The sequence below is a fragment of the Entelurus aequoreus genome, linkage group LG10 (genome assembly GCF_033978785.1).
Source record: "Entelurus aequoreus isolate RoL-2023_Sb linkage group LG10, RoL_Eaeq_v1.1, whole genome shotgun sequence".
NCBI lineage: Eukaryota > Metazoa > Chordata > Actinopteri > Syngnathiformes > Syngnathidae > Entelurus > Entelurus aequoreus.
In genome coordinates, this window is record NC_084740.1 from 17,168,035 (window position 1) to 17,186,996 (window position 18,962).

An 18,962-nucleotide genomic window follows, 5' to 3' on the forward strand; every position below is an offset into this window, starting at 1 on the left:
AGATGTGACCAATCTAAGTCTAGGAGCACGAACTGATGAAGCCTACTCGGATAAGCGGCGAAACGTCTTCTAAGACAAACCAAACTGTCGAGCTATTTATAGTTTTGTGGGCGAAATAGAGAGCCCTCATTGACTCCATTGTTGGCAGATGCTTTATTTATTTACGATTTAGACTGCATAATAAAAACAAAAACATCTGCTCATGTCTTATATGGAGATTGTGAATGATAGACAGCCCATCTCTTTCTAATTATTGCGTATTTCCAGTATGACTGATCTGATAACATGGTCAAAGTGCAGAAGCGTTACAAGAGTGACGTCAATCTCCGGAAATAGCCGAAGGTTTTCGGAGCGGAATATTCAAAATGATGTGTAGACAGTATTTTCACATACTTTGCGGATTGTAAATACAATTGGATATGAGAGTCAGAATTAGTGCACACAACTGAAAGTACATTTTTAAAATTGTCAATACATTTAATGGTGGTTCATAAATAGTGATATGAGATATGGATGATTGTTTTATCCACATGTTTAATGACCCATACGCAAATGATTAAAAAAAAAACAAGTGACAATTTGTAATTTCAGTATATTGTCCCTGAATATGGCACAAACACCCCCACCCCTTGTAGCCAGGTGGTTTTGTGCGTGTTTCATAATTAAAGTGAGGTGGACTCGTTTCAATCAGAATTGCATTTGCAGTGTTTTTGTGGCCCTGTGTCACAGTTAAAAGAGTAAATCGAGATTGCAAGAGGAAATACAATTAATAATTATAAATGATTTGTTACTTAAAGACTTGGCATTGAGTACTGCATATTTGAGATGAGCTAAAGGTGCCCTGGACATTGTGTTCTTCAAAACAATGTGGATTCGATTTCTCTGATCAGACAATTTACTGTAATTTTCAATCTCCTAACTGATCTATGAGCTTTGATAGTAGTTATTGTTTTAGAAGAGAGCCCTTTCTTTTTGGGCATCTGGTTTATCAGCGCAGAGGCACTTAGCATCCTAGACAACATTGTTGAGAATAACAGCTACAGGCACAACTGGCAGGGGTCAAGCCGGGGGAACTTTCGATTTTTTTTTGGATAAAATAATCCTTGATCGAGCCATGTTCAGAGTAAGGGGAATCATTTTAATCCCCGATTTCACCAAGCTCTCAATGTGGTCAGAAAGTCTCATGGGTGATGGTGGAGAGACAGTGAAGCCTCTCTTGAGGGTGTAGATGCAGCAGGTGGGACCCCAATTTGTGGTGAGGGCTGTTGTGAAAGAAATGATGGAAGAGGTGCTGTATAAGAATCCTGTGTTGAGGACTCTGGAGGTGCTGTTTCGGCATGGCGACGGAGGAGTAATTCTTCTTCTGCTCAACTTTTCCCTCTGGGGCAGCACAGAATCCGCTCAAGGCCTATTCTGATGCCTCAGAGCGTGGAAGAGGTTATCCATCAGTCGTCTCACTCCGCCTCTGTCCAGGTGTGGGCCTTTCCCCTTGAGACAGATGCTCTCATTGCCAGAAGAAATTAAAATTGTCAAAATCTGGTCCTTTGGACTCAAGAGACTTGAACAGCCACACATTCGGTTGAATTTTTTTATTCTCCTGTCAACGTTTGGGAGAGGTCCACTAATGAGTGTAGATATTTCCACTTTATCAACCCTCTCAAATAGTTTATCAAAGTATTTCCTTCAGATTTGATCCTTTGGTATTGCGCAAGGACTTTAAGTAGTTTAGTGACGTCGATACCTGCAAAAAAAAATGTTGATATACGGCAGCGTCTTCAAACAAGAGTATCTTTGACCTTGGCACAAATTCTGTGCTTTTGATGCTTCACAATTTGGCTTTGACAGTGTCAAAAATCTGGTGACTTGATCCCGAGTGATAGTACATGTCGCTTATGGATACCAATGTTCTGACTTTGCGTCCGCTTAGAAAGTCCATTGCAGGTGTCTTTATTATAGTCTTAGAAATGACTGTAGAATTTAACTTTTGGCTGGATTTTTCCACAAGGTGTATTTCTTTCCCTGGAAAAAAAATCTTGCTTGTAGGGCATACATTTGTTGATATCTCAAAAAGTTTTTACAGGGACACTTTGTTCAGGCTACTCCTTCGGCCATGTGAGAGGGTAGTTGACAATGATTCAAATATTTTTTGTAAAAAGCATAAAGATGATTTGCGTTTGGGTTCTCATAAGAGAACAAATAAATTAAATCAAAGACTTCTGTACTTGCTTGTCATATTAAACGGCTGTATGGAGCTAAATGTTCCACAGCAAGAAAAATTTATTCAATGTTTGACTAAAAGACATTTGACATGACAAAAGCTGTGTTTCTCAGATTTTATTATCAAACAAGTTGTATTTGCAAAAAACACTGCTTCTATAAAACATGCAAAGTGTTTAGTTACGTTTATCAATTACACGAAGCGTGTGGAAAGTGTTAAACCCACCCCAGTTGTAGAAAATAGCATCTCAAAAACATGAAAGTGATCTCAAAAAATAAGGAAAATATGTAATCAACAATCATTGTACTTTTCTTTTTATTGGGTGACAATTTTGTAATCAAGGGGAAGATGTCATCGTTTAATACTTGGTACATCAGAATCAAATGTTAATGACTGAATAATAAATACAAAAGGGAGACAACTGTTAAGATTTCTGCCTGGTAAACTCTCAAGTAGTTTAGCTGAAAGCCAACCATAGATAAAGCCAAATGTGGTGATTCCTGGAAGTTAAAGTGATTAACCCTAAGTGGCACTTATCTCAGCAGTAGAAAACACAAAGAACGTTTAGTCAACTTCTTCAATGGTGGGGCCTGAAGATTCTCCGCCTCCTCCAGGAGCCCCACCAGCACCAGGGAAACCTGGCATACCTCCTGGCATACCACCCGGCATTCCCCCGGGCATACCCCCTGCACCCTGGTACAGCTTGGTCATGATGGGGTTGCATATTTTCTCCAGCTCCTTCTGCTGGTGCTCAAACTCATCTTTCTCTGCAGACTGAAGGTAATAAATGTTATCAGTTGTACATTTAATTTACAGTTAGTGGGTTGAAAAAAAATAATAAACGTACCTGGTTTTTGTCCAGCCAGCTGATGACCTCTTGGCACTTCTCCAGAATCTTCTGCTTGTCTTCATCGCTGATCTTGTCCTTCAGCTTGTCGTCCTCCACAGTGGACTTAATGTTGAAGGCGTAAGACTCCAAGCCGTTTTTGGCCGATACCTTTTCTCTTTGCTCGTCATCCTGGGCCTTGTAATCTTCAGCTTCCTTCACCATGCGCTCAATGTCGTCTTTGCTGAGGCGACCTGTGCATGACAATATTCATTAAGAGAAAATATACTGTAGGTGGTGCTATCATTTCTGACTTTGCAGCCATTTCAAAAAAGGCAGTCGAAAGCTGATGTGGGGAAAAGTTACCCATGACCTAAGAATAGATTATTAAATTAGCAAAGAAACAAACAAACATACCTTTGTCATTGGTGATTGTGATCTTGTTCTCCTTGCCGGTGCTCTTGTCGGTTGCAGACACATTCAGGATGCCATTAGCATCAATGTCGAAGGTCACCTCGATTTGAGGAACTCCCCGGGGTGCTGGGGGGATTCCAGCCAGCTCAAATTTACCCAAAATGTTGTTGTCTTTGGTCATGGCCCTTTCACCCTCATACACCTGCAGATATAACATGTCTAGGGTTATCATCACACATTTATTTATAGAAAGAGCTAAGCCATTGTGTGCATGTCTTACCTGAATGAGCACACCAGGCTGGTTGTCGGAGTAGGTGGTAAAAACCTGCGTCTGCTTTGTAGGAATGGTGGTGTTTCTCTTAATGAGCGAAGTCATAACTCCTCCAGCGGTCTCGATACCCAGAGACAATGGGGTCACATCCAGCAGCAGCAAGTCCTGGACATTCTCCGATTTGTCACCAGACAGGATTGCAGCCTGCACCGCTGTAAAGCAAAACAATTCAATTTAGAAGTTGTGTTCATTCATCAGCTGATAAGCTTTTAAGTATTGTTAACTTATTGTAGATTATACCTGCACCGTAGGCCACCGCTTCATCTGGATTGATGCTCTTGTTCAGTTCCTTTCCGTTGAAGAAGTCTTGCAGCAGTTTTTGGATCCTGGGAATACGAGTGGAGCCTCCTACTAAAACCAGTTCATGAATATCACCCTTGTCCAGCTTGGCATCACGGAGAGACTTTTCCACAGGCTCCAGAGTTCCGCGGAACAAGTCTCCGTTGAGCTCCTCAAAGCGGGCCCTGGTGACGGAGGTGTAGAAATCGATGCCCTCAAACAGGGAATCAATTTCGATGTTGGCCTGCGTGCTGGAGGACAGGGTTCGCTTCGCCCTCTCACAAGCTGTGCGCAGACGACGCACCGCCCTCTTGTTTCCGGCAATGTCTTTCTTGTGCTTGCGTTTAAACTCAGTAATAAAGAAGTTCACCATGCGGTTGTCAAAGTCTTCACCCCCCAAGTGGGTGTTGCCTGCCGTCGACTTGACTTCAAAGATGCCGTCTTCAATTGCCAGGATGGACACATCAAAAGTGCCGCCGCCCAGGTCAAAGATCAGGACATTTTTTTCAGAGCCAACCTGCAAATTTGAAATTCAGAGCAACATGTATCCATCATTTAAAACGGTCATAATAAAAATCATATTTTGTTTGGTGAGACATGACGAAGATTTTATGATGGATCTGTTTACTTCAAGCTCTGTTAGTCTGAAAATGTAACAACTCCCAACAGTCTACGAGCCAAACAGACTAGGTGTTTGATTACTGAGGAAAATAGTCTACGAAAACACACGAAACCTCAATCTACACATATCTCTTCACCTTCTTATCCAGGCCATACGCAATAGCCGCAGCAGTCGGTTCGTTGATGATGCGAAGGACGTTGAGCCCGGAGATGGTGCCGGCATCTTTGGTGGCCTGACGCTGAGAGTCATTGAAGTAGGCCGGCACGGTCACAACAGCATTGTTTACAGACTGCAAAGGAAAAAAAACACTTACCTCTACAGACTTTACTTACAGCTATAAATACATTAGGGTCCAACAAACATTTGATTTAGCGTTAACCTAATATCAAATAATATTGAAGTAATTTGTACTTTACTTTATTGTCAGTTATTTTAGATTTTTTTTACTATATATAAAGTATGTTTTACTGGTATTTTATCCGATATTTCTTACTCATGGTTTAATGTGATTAACAAAAAGGTGTGTTTTACATTTTCTTTTGATATTTATGGCTTTTTGCACAAGGTGCAGGTTTCAACAAGTCAAATTCAAGACTGTTAGGGCTTTTAAGACCATATTAAATAAAATTAAATATAATTTTACATCCATACTGACAAAAAAAGTACCATGACGAAGGGAAACCAGAGGCCCTGTAAGTATTTGAACTCATTCAATGCTCTTTCACTTTGGAAAATAAAAATGTTTAACCTGTACTAAAAACACCAGAAGCCTCTAGTTCAAACTCAGTTTAGAAAAACTACGGCAAACATTGCAACTGCCTTTTTTTCCAATTTGCTTTTAAAATCAATGCCTTCCTGTTCAATATTCCAAAGTTCTCTCGTACTTCATACTGAGTGTTTTCACGAAACAGAAGTTGGCCATGGTGGAGAAAAGCACAACAGTAGATCTGTGAAAAGTACTGTTAGCACCTCTGCTAAAGCTAAATAGTTCACTTTGGCAGTGTTTTTTGGCTGTCAGCAAACATCTAGAGTACTGCGGTCTGCCCAAAGTTGTGACTAAACAGAGATTGTAGACAGAACAATTGTCTAAAAAGAAATAAAGTGATTATGGATCACAAGCCTCAACACAGGATGTGGATGTAAGAATGATAACATTCATATTTGCTAAACCTATTTTGTATTTGGTACATGGTATATTTCACATTGACTACATTTTCACCTGCTTTTAAAAGCAAAGAAGCCTACCTAGGAAATTACAAAAATGTCTGACGGGGCGGAGAAGCAGGCATATATTAGGACTGAACGATTAATTGCATTTGCAACTTGATTGCGCCACGATATTTTGTGGAGTTAAATACCAGAGTTTGTCAAATTGTAAAAAGAGGAAATAAATATTGTGTCAGTGTTAAAGAAGGCATTTCAAAATCATTCAACCCTAGCATATATCATTAAAAGTATGCAGGCATACCTTTCCAAGGTACGCTTCTGCAATCTCCTTCATTTTCAGCAGCACCATGGAGGAGATCTCTTCTGGGTAGAAGCTCTTGGTCTCCCCCTTGTACTGCACCTCAACTTTGGGACGTGAGTTATCATTGATGACATCGAAGGGCCAATGTTTCATGTCGCTCTGAACAACAGTGTCATCAAACCGCCGTCCAATAAGCCGCTTCGCATCTGTGTAGCAGAAGAACGCAATATTGCGTTATTACGTAGAAAAAAAAAAAAAATCACACTCATTGTCAACATTAAATTTGCGTACCAAATACTGTGTTTGTGGGGTTCAATGCAACTTGGTTCTTTGCAGCGTCACCAATCAGCCTCTCCGTGTCAGTGAAGGCAACATAACTGGGTGTGGTCCTGTTTCCCTGGTCATTGGCAATGATCTCCACTTTGCCATGCTGGAACACACCTACACAGGAGTAGGTAGTACCCAGATCGATACCCACTGCTGGTCCCTTGGACATGGTTCCTGAGAAGATAAAAAAAATAGCTTTGACATCAGCCCTAATCCGAAGAGATCAGCAACTCTCTACAAGCACGATGTGGGGCTACAGGGATGCATTGTGGTAACGATGCCATAGCAATCTGCGCCACAAATGGAAACTAACTGTCCACAGCACCCGTTTAACACTTCGAGTACCTTATGGTGGAAAACTGCAGTCACTGTGTGTTTAAAACGAGAGTGAGAGAGACAAGACTTATAAATGTGCTGATGTTAACACATTGTGTGCCATTGAACATGTTAAGAATTGTTTTAAAACTTTTACTTTGAAAGTGTTACTTCTGCTGCAGATAACTTCGGCCCTGTTTTAATAAATACTTAGGCATAATACACTACTGTAATTTAATGTTGGTCATTATGGTGGTACTTGTAGAGCCAAGTGCTTTCTGAGGTGGCACTTGAAAATGTTTTGAGAATCACTGCCTTAGTTCATACAGCATTGTGTTTATAAAAGGAGAAAGGCAACAACTGTGTTAACAGTGTGATTACAGCATATGAATTTAAGTTAGATAAACAACTCCCAAGGCATCAATGCCTCACCTGTTGTGAAGGCCACCGCAGAGCACAGCTTTTATGCATGTATGATTGTGCTTATGTCATTAGATTAGATTACATAATACATTGAACTTAAGTAGCTGAGATATTAAAAACGTGTATTGCATTTGTTATAATCATGCTTACACAGCCAATTATGCATATTTAATGTTTAACCCAGTGCCACAGCTGTAGTGCAAGGCTGTGGTTAACACTGCTTTATATCATGCATTTAATTACCACAATGGTTGTAAGAAAACTAAAATATATCAATCAAGGAGATAATTGTCAGAATAGTCTCAGTCTGTGATTCTCAACACTGCTTCATATCATGCATTTAATTACCACAATGGTTGTAATAAAATTATCAAATGTATCAATAATCAAGCCCATTTTGTCAGAATAGTCTCAGCCAGTGACTCTCAAACTGTGGTACAGGCTCCATCGAGTGGTAAGTAAGTTGTATTTATTTAATATTCAAACAGTCTTACTGTTGAAACTGATGTTACAGTGGCCTCAAATATTAAATAAAATTGTTAAAAAAACTGCTCTGTTTATAATAAATGTTTAGGATTGCTACGCCAGTGTTTTTCAACCAACACTAGTAACACTAGTGTACCGTGAGATATTGTTTGGTGTGCAGTGGGAAATTATGCAATTTCACCTAACTGGTCGGAAAAATTATTTTTTGCAAACCAATAATTATAATCCGCACACAACGTGCCGTTGTAGAGAGTCTATGCTGTCTGGAGATCAGCAGAGTAACCATGTAATACTAATCCCTACCAGTAGGTGGCAGCAGGTAGCTCGTTGCTTTGTAAGCCTACTTTGAGACAGGATAATTAATAATGGTCACGGTTTGAAGTCATATCGAACAATTGCGTCAGGTATTTGATGAGAACGACTTTATATTGTCAATACAGGCTATTGAGTTTCGCTTAACATTTTCTGCTGGAGGTGTCTGTCATGTATTGGTTACTCGGGTCACAGGACAATACCGGAACCATTTTAAAGGGGAACAAAGGACATGATGACATGTGTTGTGTGTCGGACACCTGGAAGTGGAAAAAGTAAGAGCGGGAATAAAAGGCAGAAAAAGACAATACGCTTTCATTTGGTGTATTATTAAGCTTAGATTGCTAATAAGTGAACTAACAAGTGACAAGTTTGGCACAAAACAATGGCGACGAGGATGGGATAGTGTGCCCCTGGATTTTTTTCAATGAAAAAAAATGGGCCTTGGCTCAGCAAAAGGTTGAAAAACACTTCTACGCTATTGTTTTTCAATGTTGGTCTTTATGGAAGAGCCTAGTGTTGTAGTGGTGCTTAGTGGGGAAAAAAGTGTTAAAGAACCACTGGTTTATAAGCTTGAAAGAAATGCATTGCGACGTCTGCGCATGCGCTAGGGTGCGGCCCTGCGCTTCCACGAGGCATGAAACTTCCTGTACCATTTCAGCTTTTCCTCTTAGCTTTACGCCAATTCGACACGTTCTAAATAACTACGACATACTTTATATTTATACAGAATATATGTGGTCACGCCACAATTTATGGTTTACAGCAATAATCGACATTAAGAACAGTAATGGTGTACTTCAGGCCTAAACTACAAGTCAATACGTATTTTAGCTATTCTACGTGCTAGCATTACATTTAAATTGTTTTGTTACTTGAAAATGATAAGCTCGGTAAATAAATAAAACACGACTCACCTGTTTTATATTCGGCCTTTATGGTCCTGAACTGGTCCGCTATCCGTGCTGAGGCGCAGATGAATGACCGAGCAAAGGTCTCACACGAGTCTTTAAAGATTGCAGCATAGAACGTTCTCGAAGGCTCTCGCAGGAAAGGCGGGGCATGCAGTCATTAATGGTCCAATCAGAAGCGAGCTTTTTCCGTACGTCATATGGCGCTGCCCAGTCTGCTTGCGTAACAACTTTCTGCCGTAACTGCTAACATGGAAATGCTGGTCAATATTATGCTTCAGGGATTTTTTTTTATATGTACATAAATGTAGATTTCTTATAGTAAAACCGACGTTTTCACATTGGCTTAATGTTTTCAATGTATCAATTACATCCTGGAAAATTGTTAAAAGTACAAACCCCCTTAAATTTATATCTTTATTGCAGAAATTTAAATTGTTTTAGATTAGCCGTTTTTTGTCTTTTTGTATTTTGTATCTTATCCTATGTTTTTATTATTATTGATTTAATTGTATGTATGTTTTTATATTCAATTTGTATTTGCTTTTATTCTGTTTTGTTAAAGACAATAATTGCTCAACCTGGCGGATGTTGAAAAATGTTATGTTGAAAGTGCCTTGTTTTTTGTGTACATTCTGAATATATGTTTGTATGTACAATTGTTCAATAAAATCTGCCGTACGTGCAACTACAATTTTACGACTTTGCTGAAATATGTTGATATGTTGCGTCAATTATGTCACGCCCCATAATAATAATAATAATTTCTAGAATTAGTGATTGTACTGTCTAAAACATTTTTTTTTTGCATGGATTACTCCTATATGTCTATGTCTATATATATATATATATATATATATATATATATATATATATATATATATATATATATATATATATATATATATATATATATATATATATATATATATATAATTTTTTGTTGTATTTAAAAAAAAAACTACCTGTTTGTTATATTATTTTATTTCTGATTATTATTATCATTAATTTATTATTAATATTATTATTATTTATTTTTTCGTCATTTAATTTATTTATCTGTAAATATTATTATTTTGTTTTCTTACTGTTTCTTTGTTTTGGGGGGTGGCATCTTTGGGATATAAATGATAAATGGGTTATACTTGTATAGCGCTTTTCTACCTTCAAGGTACTCAAAGCGCTTTGACAGTATTTCCACATTTACCCATTCACACACACATTCACACACTGATGGCGGGAGCTGCCATGCAAGGCGCTAACCAGCAGCCATCAGAGGCAAAGGGTGAAGTGTCTTGCCCAAGGACACAACGGACGTGACTAGGAAGGTAGAAGGTGGGAATTGAACCCCAATAACCAGCAACACTCCGATTGCCGGCACAGCCACTCTACCAACTTCGCCACGCCGTCCCTAAACAAAAACATATTTGGACATTTAGGGCAGACAACAGATATATGATGTATGAGAAATTTAAAGTGATTTAGATTAGCCTTTTTGTATTTTGTATCTTATACTATGTTTTTATCATTATTCATTTAATTGTATGTATTTTTTTATATTCAATTTGTATTTGCTTTTATTCTGTTTTGTCAAAGACAATAATTGCTCAACCTGGCGGATGTTGAAAAATGTTATGTTGAAAGTGCCTTGTTTTTTTGTGTACATTCTGAATATATGTTTGTATGTACAATTGTTCAATAAAAAAAAATGTATTAAAAAAAAAATCTGCCATACATGCGACTACAATTTTACGACTTTGCTGGAATATGTTGATGAAATGTTGGGTCAATTATGTCACGCCCCATAAGCCTGATTTTAATTTCTAGAAATAGTGATTGTACTGTCTAAAAAATGTTTTTTGAATGGATTACTCCTATATGTCTATATACATATATTTGTTGTTGTTGTATTTATATTTACTATCTGTTTATGTTATATTATTTTATTTCTGAATATTATTATTACTATTAATTTATTATTTATATTTATATATTTTTTTTCTTTTTCTTTATTTAATTGATTTATCTGTAAATATTATTATTTTGTTTTCTTGCTGTTTCTTTCTTTTGGGGAGGGGGGGTGGCATCGTTTGGGATATAAACAAAAACATAGTTGGACATTTAGGGCAGACAACAGATATATGATGTATGTAAATATGATGTAATGGATAGGAACGGCTGATGCTGGATGTCAATAAAAATTAAATGAAAAAGCAAATATATATATATATATGGTTGATATTGGTGACACTCCTGTACATACATACATACATAGCACCATACACATTATATTTATATTTAGACACACATCTCTATAAATGTACATCATGCAGGATATCTCTGCCATGAGGTAACTGATTCCAAAATACCACATCAATGGTCACATACGATGTATCCTTTAATGAGGGGGCGTTTCCGTTTTAAGGAAAGGAGGTGGCCGGAAATGATGACGTGTACCGGCCTACCACGTGACCCGGTCCACATTTTGCCGGAAAATTGCGCAACACTTCAACCGCCCAAACTCCATTGACAATGTGGGATATGAATCATATCCCTGACAGCAACTTTATCATATCATTTGATAAAGTTGCTGTCAGTTTGGAATTTGGACAGGGAATCAATATATCAATATATATCGAAGAATAACAGGGTTCGTGATATTACATTGGTGCATGGTGTAATGGCGTACAAAGTGCCTTTTATGCTATTTGATGTTTGATCTACTCTCGCCAAAGTAAGTTCCTGAATGTGCGTACTACTTCAAACAATAGGCGTAATTTACGCAATATATATTCTCATTTAGCTATAGCCACCAGAAATGAAGAGGGAAAATAGAAGTGTTTAAAACTAAAAATAAGATGAATATCCCCTGTTCTGTACATCATTGTCCAAGTTACATTATATTTTTTAAGACTCTTTAAGACCATGTGTCATTCTCCAAGGTGACAAAAACACATTATCCTGCCATATCATATATTAGTACCATGATGGTAAAATTTAACACACAATATATTAAAAAAACATATTGTATTTATACATGTATTAATATAACGAGCAGAGCATTTGGTCCAACATTTATTGTGATTCATCATAAGTCATTTCCAAGAGCCATAACAGACGCAAAAACTCAATGGCTCACACATACAGCTGTGTGTAATAATATATTTGACCAGCAGGTGGTGTCTAGTGCCAACGAATGCGAATTCTCGAACTTATTAAGTGATTCAATGCCTCGTGCGGCTTCATTTGACGATCACTATACAGGGTGTACAGCGCATTCGGGACAAGCGGTAGAAAAACGGATGGATGGATGTACAACACCATGCTAAGCAAAGTTAGCTACGTACAGTATTGTAGCGGCAGGCTACGGGGTGTTAGCCAATGACTTTAGCTGGGGGGCGGGACTTCCGGGGAGAGATAGGGAAGTGACGTTCGAGTATTGCCGGGAAAGGAGGGAGACACATTGGAGTTGTAGTGTGGTTGAATTGCATCTTGTACAATAAAGACAAGACAAACAAATTAGTATGAGCCTACATGTCTGGATTATTACAGTGCGTACATAGGTAACGCCGCGCAGCATGGTGATGGCTAACTCGTTGAAACACATTTATACAACGAGAGCTTATCTCAGCTATATTCGGGCGGAAGGCGGGGCATGAGGTGGCGACTTGTTACAATTTTATTAGATTAACATAATAACATTTGAATCACATTGTATCTATAAAACAATAGTTTTATACTACTTAACAACTGGGTTACAGATGGATACACGTTTTTTTAAAGCTTTAAAGTTCTCGACTGTTGTAATGTAATGTGCCATTTTTGATCAGGCAGCACCATGACCACCATAGACATCTTATAAGTAGACGCAGCATCGAGCGCTACTGCCTACTGGCGCTGACGAGACGCGGGGCCGCCATCTTGGAGTGGTGATCCGCTCCACTCAGTGCAATTCATTTGGCAGGAGCAATGAACTGTCAGCGCATTTAATTCATTTTACCTCACTGAATACCACTGATTTTCACGCGGTTTTTTTGTCATACGTGTAGCTACGATAAAGGACATATGTTTTGGCGTGTTTTATTATTCATAGTTTGGTTAACAGTAATAGAATATTCTTATATTCTATAAGTGACCAGACGTCCGAGATCAAAACTGGGAATATAATCCCAGAGAAGGGGGAACAAATGGTCAGCTATTTCTAAATTCAACAAACAATATGATTAGGTTATATATACATGTGTATACCGTATATCATACATAAACAATGTATGAATATATTAGATATCTATATATCTTTGGGACCATTAGATTGTATCTCTGTTGCTGCAGCAGCAGAGAGTTTATTCTGTCTTGACACTTTGTATTAATATTTTGTATTACATTCTTCCCTTAAATGATCATGTTTACAGTGATTGTTTTATATGTATTTTTTATGTGTGTCGCTTTGGATCAAAGCGTCTGCCAAATACTTAAACATAAACATATGTAAACACCTGAAAGTCTTTATATCAGCTAAAACCACCAATCTGTTTCACTGGATTCAGAATAAAACCAAATTCTGTCTTACCCAACAATGTTAGTATTTGAATATTGTTACTTGAAGACTTATTCCTGGTTACAATTATACTGTCAAGAAAGTATTGTCTTATACTTTGCCTAAAATGAGAATGCATCATAATCAGTACTATTGAAGATCTTTGCTCCTCCTCAACTCTGTGGTAATATTCTTTTCACAAAATACAACCAATAGTATATGTTAATGTTAAATCTTACTTGTGAAAAGTAATCCCCCGATTCCTATTTTCAACAGTCCACTCATTTGAGCAGGAGAACGCTGAACACCAGCCCGGCATATTTGTTTTCTACCTGTCAACTGTCAGTTTAGGCTGCTCGCCGGCTCCTCATCACCACTTCAAGATGGTGACCAAATTTCTCGCGTCACAGCAGCCAATGCTGCGTCTACTTATAAGATATCTATGGTTTAAAGCAGTATATTACAGGTTATTAGTAGATACTTTGGCGAACCAATTGCTATAAAAATAGATCGATAAGAAACTTCCCTGCTGTGAGATGTGCTAATAAAAATGGCAATACAAATGTATTTTTTCCCCACATCTTTATATAAACCAATTACATGTAAGAGTACTGATGAATAGCGGTATCGATAAGGACTATCAATATTTGTATTGGTATCGATAAAATCCTATCGATATGCATCCCTAATTATAAGCTCTGCTTCTTCATACTCCTTTTCGGACAATAATGAGAAACTTGAGTTAGGTGATGTATCAGATTTTAGTTGTATGCATGTTCAAAATAAACCAACGCCATAGCCATAATTTATATTTTTATTGTAACACAGATTCCTGTGGTACCTGTTGCTGGAATTAACTTCAGCTCTGCAAAAAAAGAGAAGAATGGATGAAGCGCTGACTACTGGTCACCCATAACCGCAAGAGAAGACTTCTACTCTACCAGGTCTGGTTCTGATGTCTACAACAAATTCTTCCAAGACCTCAGGAAGAACTATGGAGGAAAAGTACCACAAGAAATTTGCTCCAAAATCAATGCACTCCCTAAATCTATTATGGATTACATCTCATCAAATTCTTTCTCCAAGTGAACTAGAAAAGCTGTATAAAACTTTCAGAAGTAAACGTGGAGATTAACCACAGTAAAGAAGAAGTGAAGAACATAATTAAGATAGAACACAATAAAAAGTGGCAATATAATTGGAATAAGGAAACAGAAGGTTGTGAGTATTACAAAGTCCAGAGGAGAGTAGGCGTAATGAGAGAAGGCAATCGAAATAGGAAGGAATGAGATTAGGACAGCCTTCCCGGTAAGATCTATTCAGGTGTACTGGAGAGGAGGCTACGCCGGATAGTCGAACCTCGGATTCAGGAGGAACAGTGCGGTTTTCGTCCTGGTCGTGGAACTGTGGACCAGTTCTATACTCTCGGCAGGGTCCTTGAGGGTGCATGGGAGTTTGCCCAACCAGTCTACATGTGCTTTGTGGACTTGGAGAAGGCATTCGACAGTGTACCTCGGGAAGTCCTGTGGGGAGTGCTCAGAGAGTATGGGGTATCGGACTGTCTGATTGTGGCAGTCCGCTCCCTGTACGATTAGTGTCACAGCTTGGTCCGCACTGCCGGCAGTAAGTCGGACACGTTTCCAGTGAGGGTTGGACTCCGCCAAAGCTGCCCTTTGTCACCGGTTCTGTTCATAACTTTTATGGAAAGAATTTCTAGGCGCAGTCAGGGGATCCGGTTTGGTGGCTGCAGGATTAGGTCTCTGCTTTTTGCAGATGATGTGGTCCTGCTGCCTTCATCTGGCCAGGATCTTCAGCTCTCACTGGATCGGTTCGCAGCCGAATGTGAAGCGACTGGGATGAGAATCAGCACCTCCAAGTCCGAGTCCATGGTTCTCGCCCAGAAAAGGGTGGAGTGGTTGGGAAGGAGACCCTGCCACAAGTGGAGGAGTTCAAGTACCTCGGAGTCTTGTTCACGAGTGAGGGAAGAGTGGATTGTGAGATCGACAGGCGGATCGGTGCGGCGTCTTCAGTAATGCGGACGCTGTATCGATCCGTTGTGGTGAAGAAGGAGCTGAGCCGGAAGGCAAAGCTCTCAATTTACCGGTCGATCTACGTTCCCATCCTCACCTATGGTCATGAGCTTTGGGTTATGACCGAAAGGACAAGATCACGGGTACAAGCGGCCGAAATGAGTTTCCTCCGCCGGTTGGCGGGGCTCTCCCTTAGAGATAGGGTGAGAAGCTCTGTCATCCGGGAGGAGCTCAAAGTAAAGCTGCTACTCCTCCACATCGAGAGGAGCCAGATGAGGTGGTTCGGGCATCTGGTCAGGATGCCACCCGAACGCCTCCCTAGGGAGGTGTTTAGGGCACGTCCGATTGGTAAGAGGCCACGGGGAAGACCCAGGACACGTTGGGAAGACTATGTCTTCCGGCTGGCCTGGGAACGCCTCAGGAAGTCTGGGCTTCCCTGCTTAGGTTGCTGCCCCCGCTAACCGACCTCAGATAAGCGGAAGAAGATGGATGGATGGATGGATGGAGTTTAGGATATACATATCTAAATAGTTCATTGGAATTGACAGGGAAACATGATACAGGCTGTGTGACTGTTGTCATCAAATAGAAAGTGTAGGGCATGTTTTAATACAGTGTAGGAAATACAATAGATAAAGGCAAATACAGTGAAATAAGTTAGTGAAAGAGAAGGTTAGGTTAGCAGTGGAAGATATTCTCTGACCGCTTCTATGTTTATTACCTGACCGCTTCTATGTTAGCTTCTCCTCTTTGTTTGTAATGTATATTTTCTGTTGGATCTACTCTCTATTTTATGCAGCAATTTTTTATTTTCTTGTTTTGCTGCAGCTGTTACATATACTGTAATATTGTACATGGTAATCGGGATTTGTTATCCATCCATCAATCCATCCATTTTCTACCGCTTGTTCCGTTCGGGTGCCGGAGCCTATCTCAGCTGCATTCGGGCGGAAGGCGGGGTACACCCTGGACAAGTCGCCACCTCATCACAGGGCCAATACAGATAGACAGACAACATTCACACTCACATTCACACACTAGGGACCATTTAGTGTTGCCAATCAACCTATCCCCAGGTGCATGTCTTTGGAAGTGGGAGGAAGCCGGAGTACCCGGAGGAAATCCACGCAGTGACGGGGAGAACACACACTCCACACAGAAAGATCCAGAGCGCAGGATCGAACCCAGGACCTTCGTATTGTGAGGCAGACGCACTAACCCCTCCCCCACCGTGCTGCTGGGAATTGTTATATATTGTATATAAACATATAATATAATATGGAGTTTGCATGTTCGCCCGTGACTGCGTGGGTTCCCTTCGGGTACTCCGGCTTCCTATTAGGGCCTTTACTGTTCCTAATATACATAAACGACATGTCATCAGCATGCGACTGTGAATTGTTCCTGTTTGTGGATGACTCTGCCCTGCTGGTATCCGGCAAGGACAAGTCACAGGTGGAGAAAATCCTCAGTGCTGAACTCTGTAGAATTTGCACCTGGCTCGCTGACAACAAGCTATCCATACACTTGGGTAAAACGGAATCCATCCTGTTTGGGTCCCACATCAACCTTAAGAAAGTCAGTGACTTCACTATTAAAGTGGGTGACATTGTTATCACCAGGAAAGATGAGGTCACCTACCTAGGTTCCATTCTAGAGGCTAATCTTTCCTGTGATAAAATGGCAACCAAGGTAATCAAAAAGGTCAACCAACGAACAAGATTTCTCTACAGAATCTCCTCTCTGGTCAACAAAAGCACCATGAAGATTCTAGCGGGAACTCTCATTCAACCCTTTTACGATTACGCATGCACCTCCTGGTACCCTAGCACCTCCAAAACCCTCAAATCTAGACTCCAAACATCCCAGAACAAGCTAGTCAGGTTACTTCTAGACCTCCACCCCAGATCACACCTCACTCCTACCCACTTCTCCAAAGTGGGCTGGCTCAGGGTGGAGGACAGAGTTAAACAACTTGCACTGAGCCTAGTCTATAAAATCCGTTACACCTCCCTGATACCGAAGTACATGTCAAACTACTTCCATAACGTAAACAACCGCCATAACCACAACACCAGGGGGAGCTCCACTATCCACGTTAAATCCAGATTCCGATCTAACAAAGGTCTTAACTCATTCTCCTTCTATGCCACATCAATATGGAATGCACTCCCAACAGGTGTAAAAGAAAGTGTATCTCTATCCTCCTTCAAAACCGCACTAAAAGAACACCTCCAGGCAACTGCAACCCTAAACTAACACCCTCCTCCCTCCACATCCCACCTCCCCGGATTGTAAATAATCAAATGTATATACTTGTTCTTATGCTTTCTGATCTCTCTATGTCCACCACTTGTTGTACATATCCTACCAAGTCAGACCTACACTGTTTCAATGTCCATTTCTCTGATGATGCAATTGTTGATGACCGAAGTGCTGATATCAACCAAACCTAACCCCACCCCCCCTCCACATCCCACATCCCGGATTGTAAATAATGTAAATAATTCAATGTATATACTCTGATGATTAACTTGTGTGATGACTGCATTATGATGATAGTATATATTTGTACCATGAATTGATTTATGTGGACCCCGACTTAAACAAGTTGAAAAACTTATTCACATGTTACCATTTAGTGGTCAATTGTACGGAATATGTACTGTACTGTGCAATCTACTAATAAAAGTCTCAATCAATCAATCAATCAATCAATCAATCAATCAATCAATCAAACTCCCACCGCCAAAGACATGCACCTGGGGATAGGTTGATTGGCAACACTAAATGGGCCCTAGTGTGTGAATGTGAGTGTGAATGTTGTCTATCTGTGTTGGCCCTGCGATGAGGTGGCGACTTGTCCAGGGTGTTTCCCGCCTTCCGCCTGAATGCAGCTGAGATAGGCTCCAGCACCCCCGGCGACCCCGAAAGGGACAAGCGGTAGAAAATGGATGGATGGATAATAATATAATATATCAGTATGTATTATATACTGTAATTATAATATGTAAATATTACATATATGTTATATTTCATATTGCTACTATGGTACATTTTTAGTCTACTTAATATCTGCATTATCCTTTCCATCCTCACCCTGTCCATCCTTTGCAACTGAGCTACTGTAAATGGGTTATACTTGTACTGTGCTTTTCTACCTTCAAGGTACTCAAAGCGCTTTGACACTATTTCCACATTCCCCCATTCACACACATGTAAGGCCCTAACCACGACCCATCAGGAGCAAGGGCACGATGGCAGAGGATGGGGATCAAACCAGGATCCCTCAAGTTGCTGGCACGGCCACTCTACCAACCGAGCCACAAAGTCCCCTTTTCTGCCATCTTAGCTGAGGGAAGATTACATTTGAAATAAAAATGTTTACATTTAATATATTTTTCTCCTGGTCCTTATTGTCGACAGGTCATCAAATCAATAATTATTGATATCAACAGATATA

General features: G+C 39.8%; 1 protein-coding gene across 2 annotated transcripts; it reads right to left on the reverse strand.

Annotated features, from left to right (window-relative positions):
* Positions 1 to 2,515: 2,515 nt before the first annotated feature.
* LOC133658318 (heat shock cognate 71 kDa protein) lies at positions 2,516 to 9,091 on the reverse strand. Of its 2 annotated transcripts, XR_009827447.1 has the most exons (10): positions 8,939 to 9,091; positions 6,450 to 6,659; positions 6,159 to 6,364; positions 4,827 to 4,979; positions 4,030 to 4,585; positions 3,739 to 3,941; positions 3,462 to 3,660; positions 3,066 to 3,298; positions 2,704 to 2,992; positions 2,516 to 2,667 (listed from the first exon to the last, which is right to left on the reverse strand). XR_009827447.1 is itself a non-coding variant. In XM_062060215.1 (9 exons), the coding sequence occupies exons 2-9, from the start codon at positions 6,652 to 6,654 to the stop codon at positions 2,783 to 2,785; spliced, it is 1,965 nt and encodes a 654-aa protein (XP_061916199.1). In that variant the 5' UTR covers positions 6,655 to 6,659; positions 8,939 to 9,091; the 3' UTR covers positions 2,516 to 2,782. The 2 variants fall into 2 exon arrangements, 1 of the variants encoding a protein (XP_061916199.1); XM_062060215.1 differs by having other exon boundaries at positions 2,516 to 2,992.
* Positions 9,092 to 18,962: the final 9,871 nt, after the last annotated feature.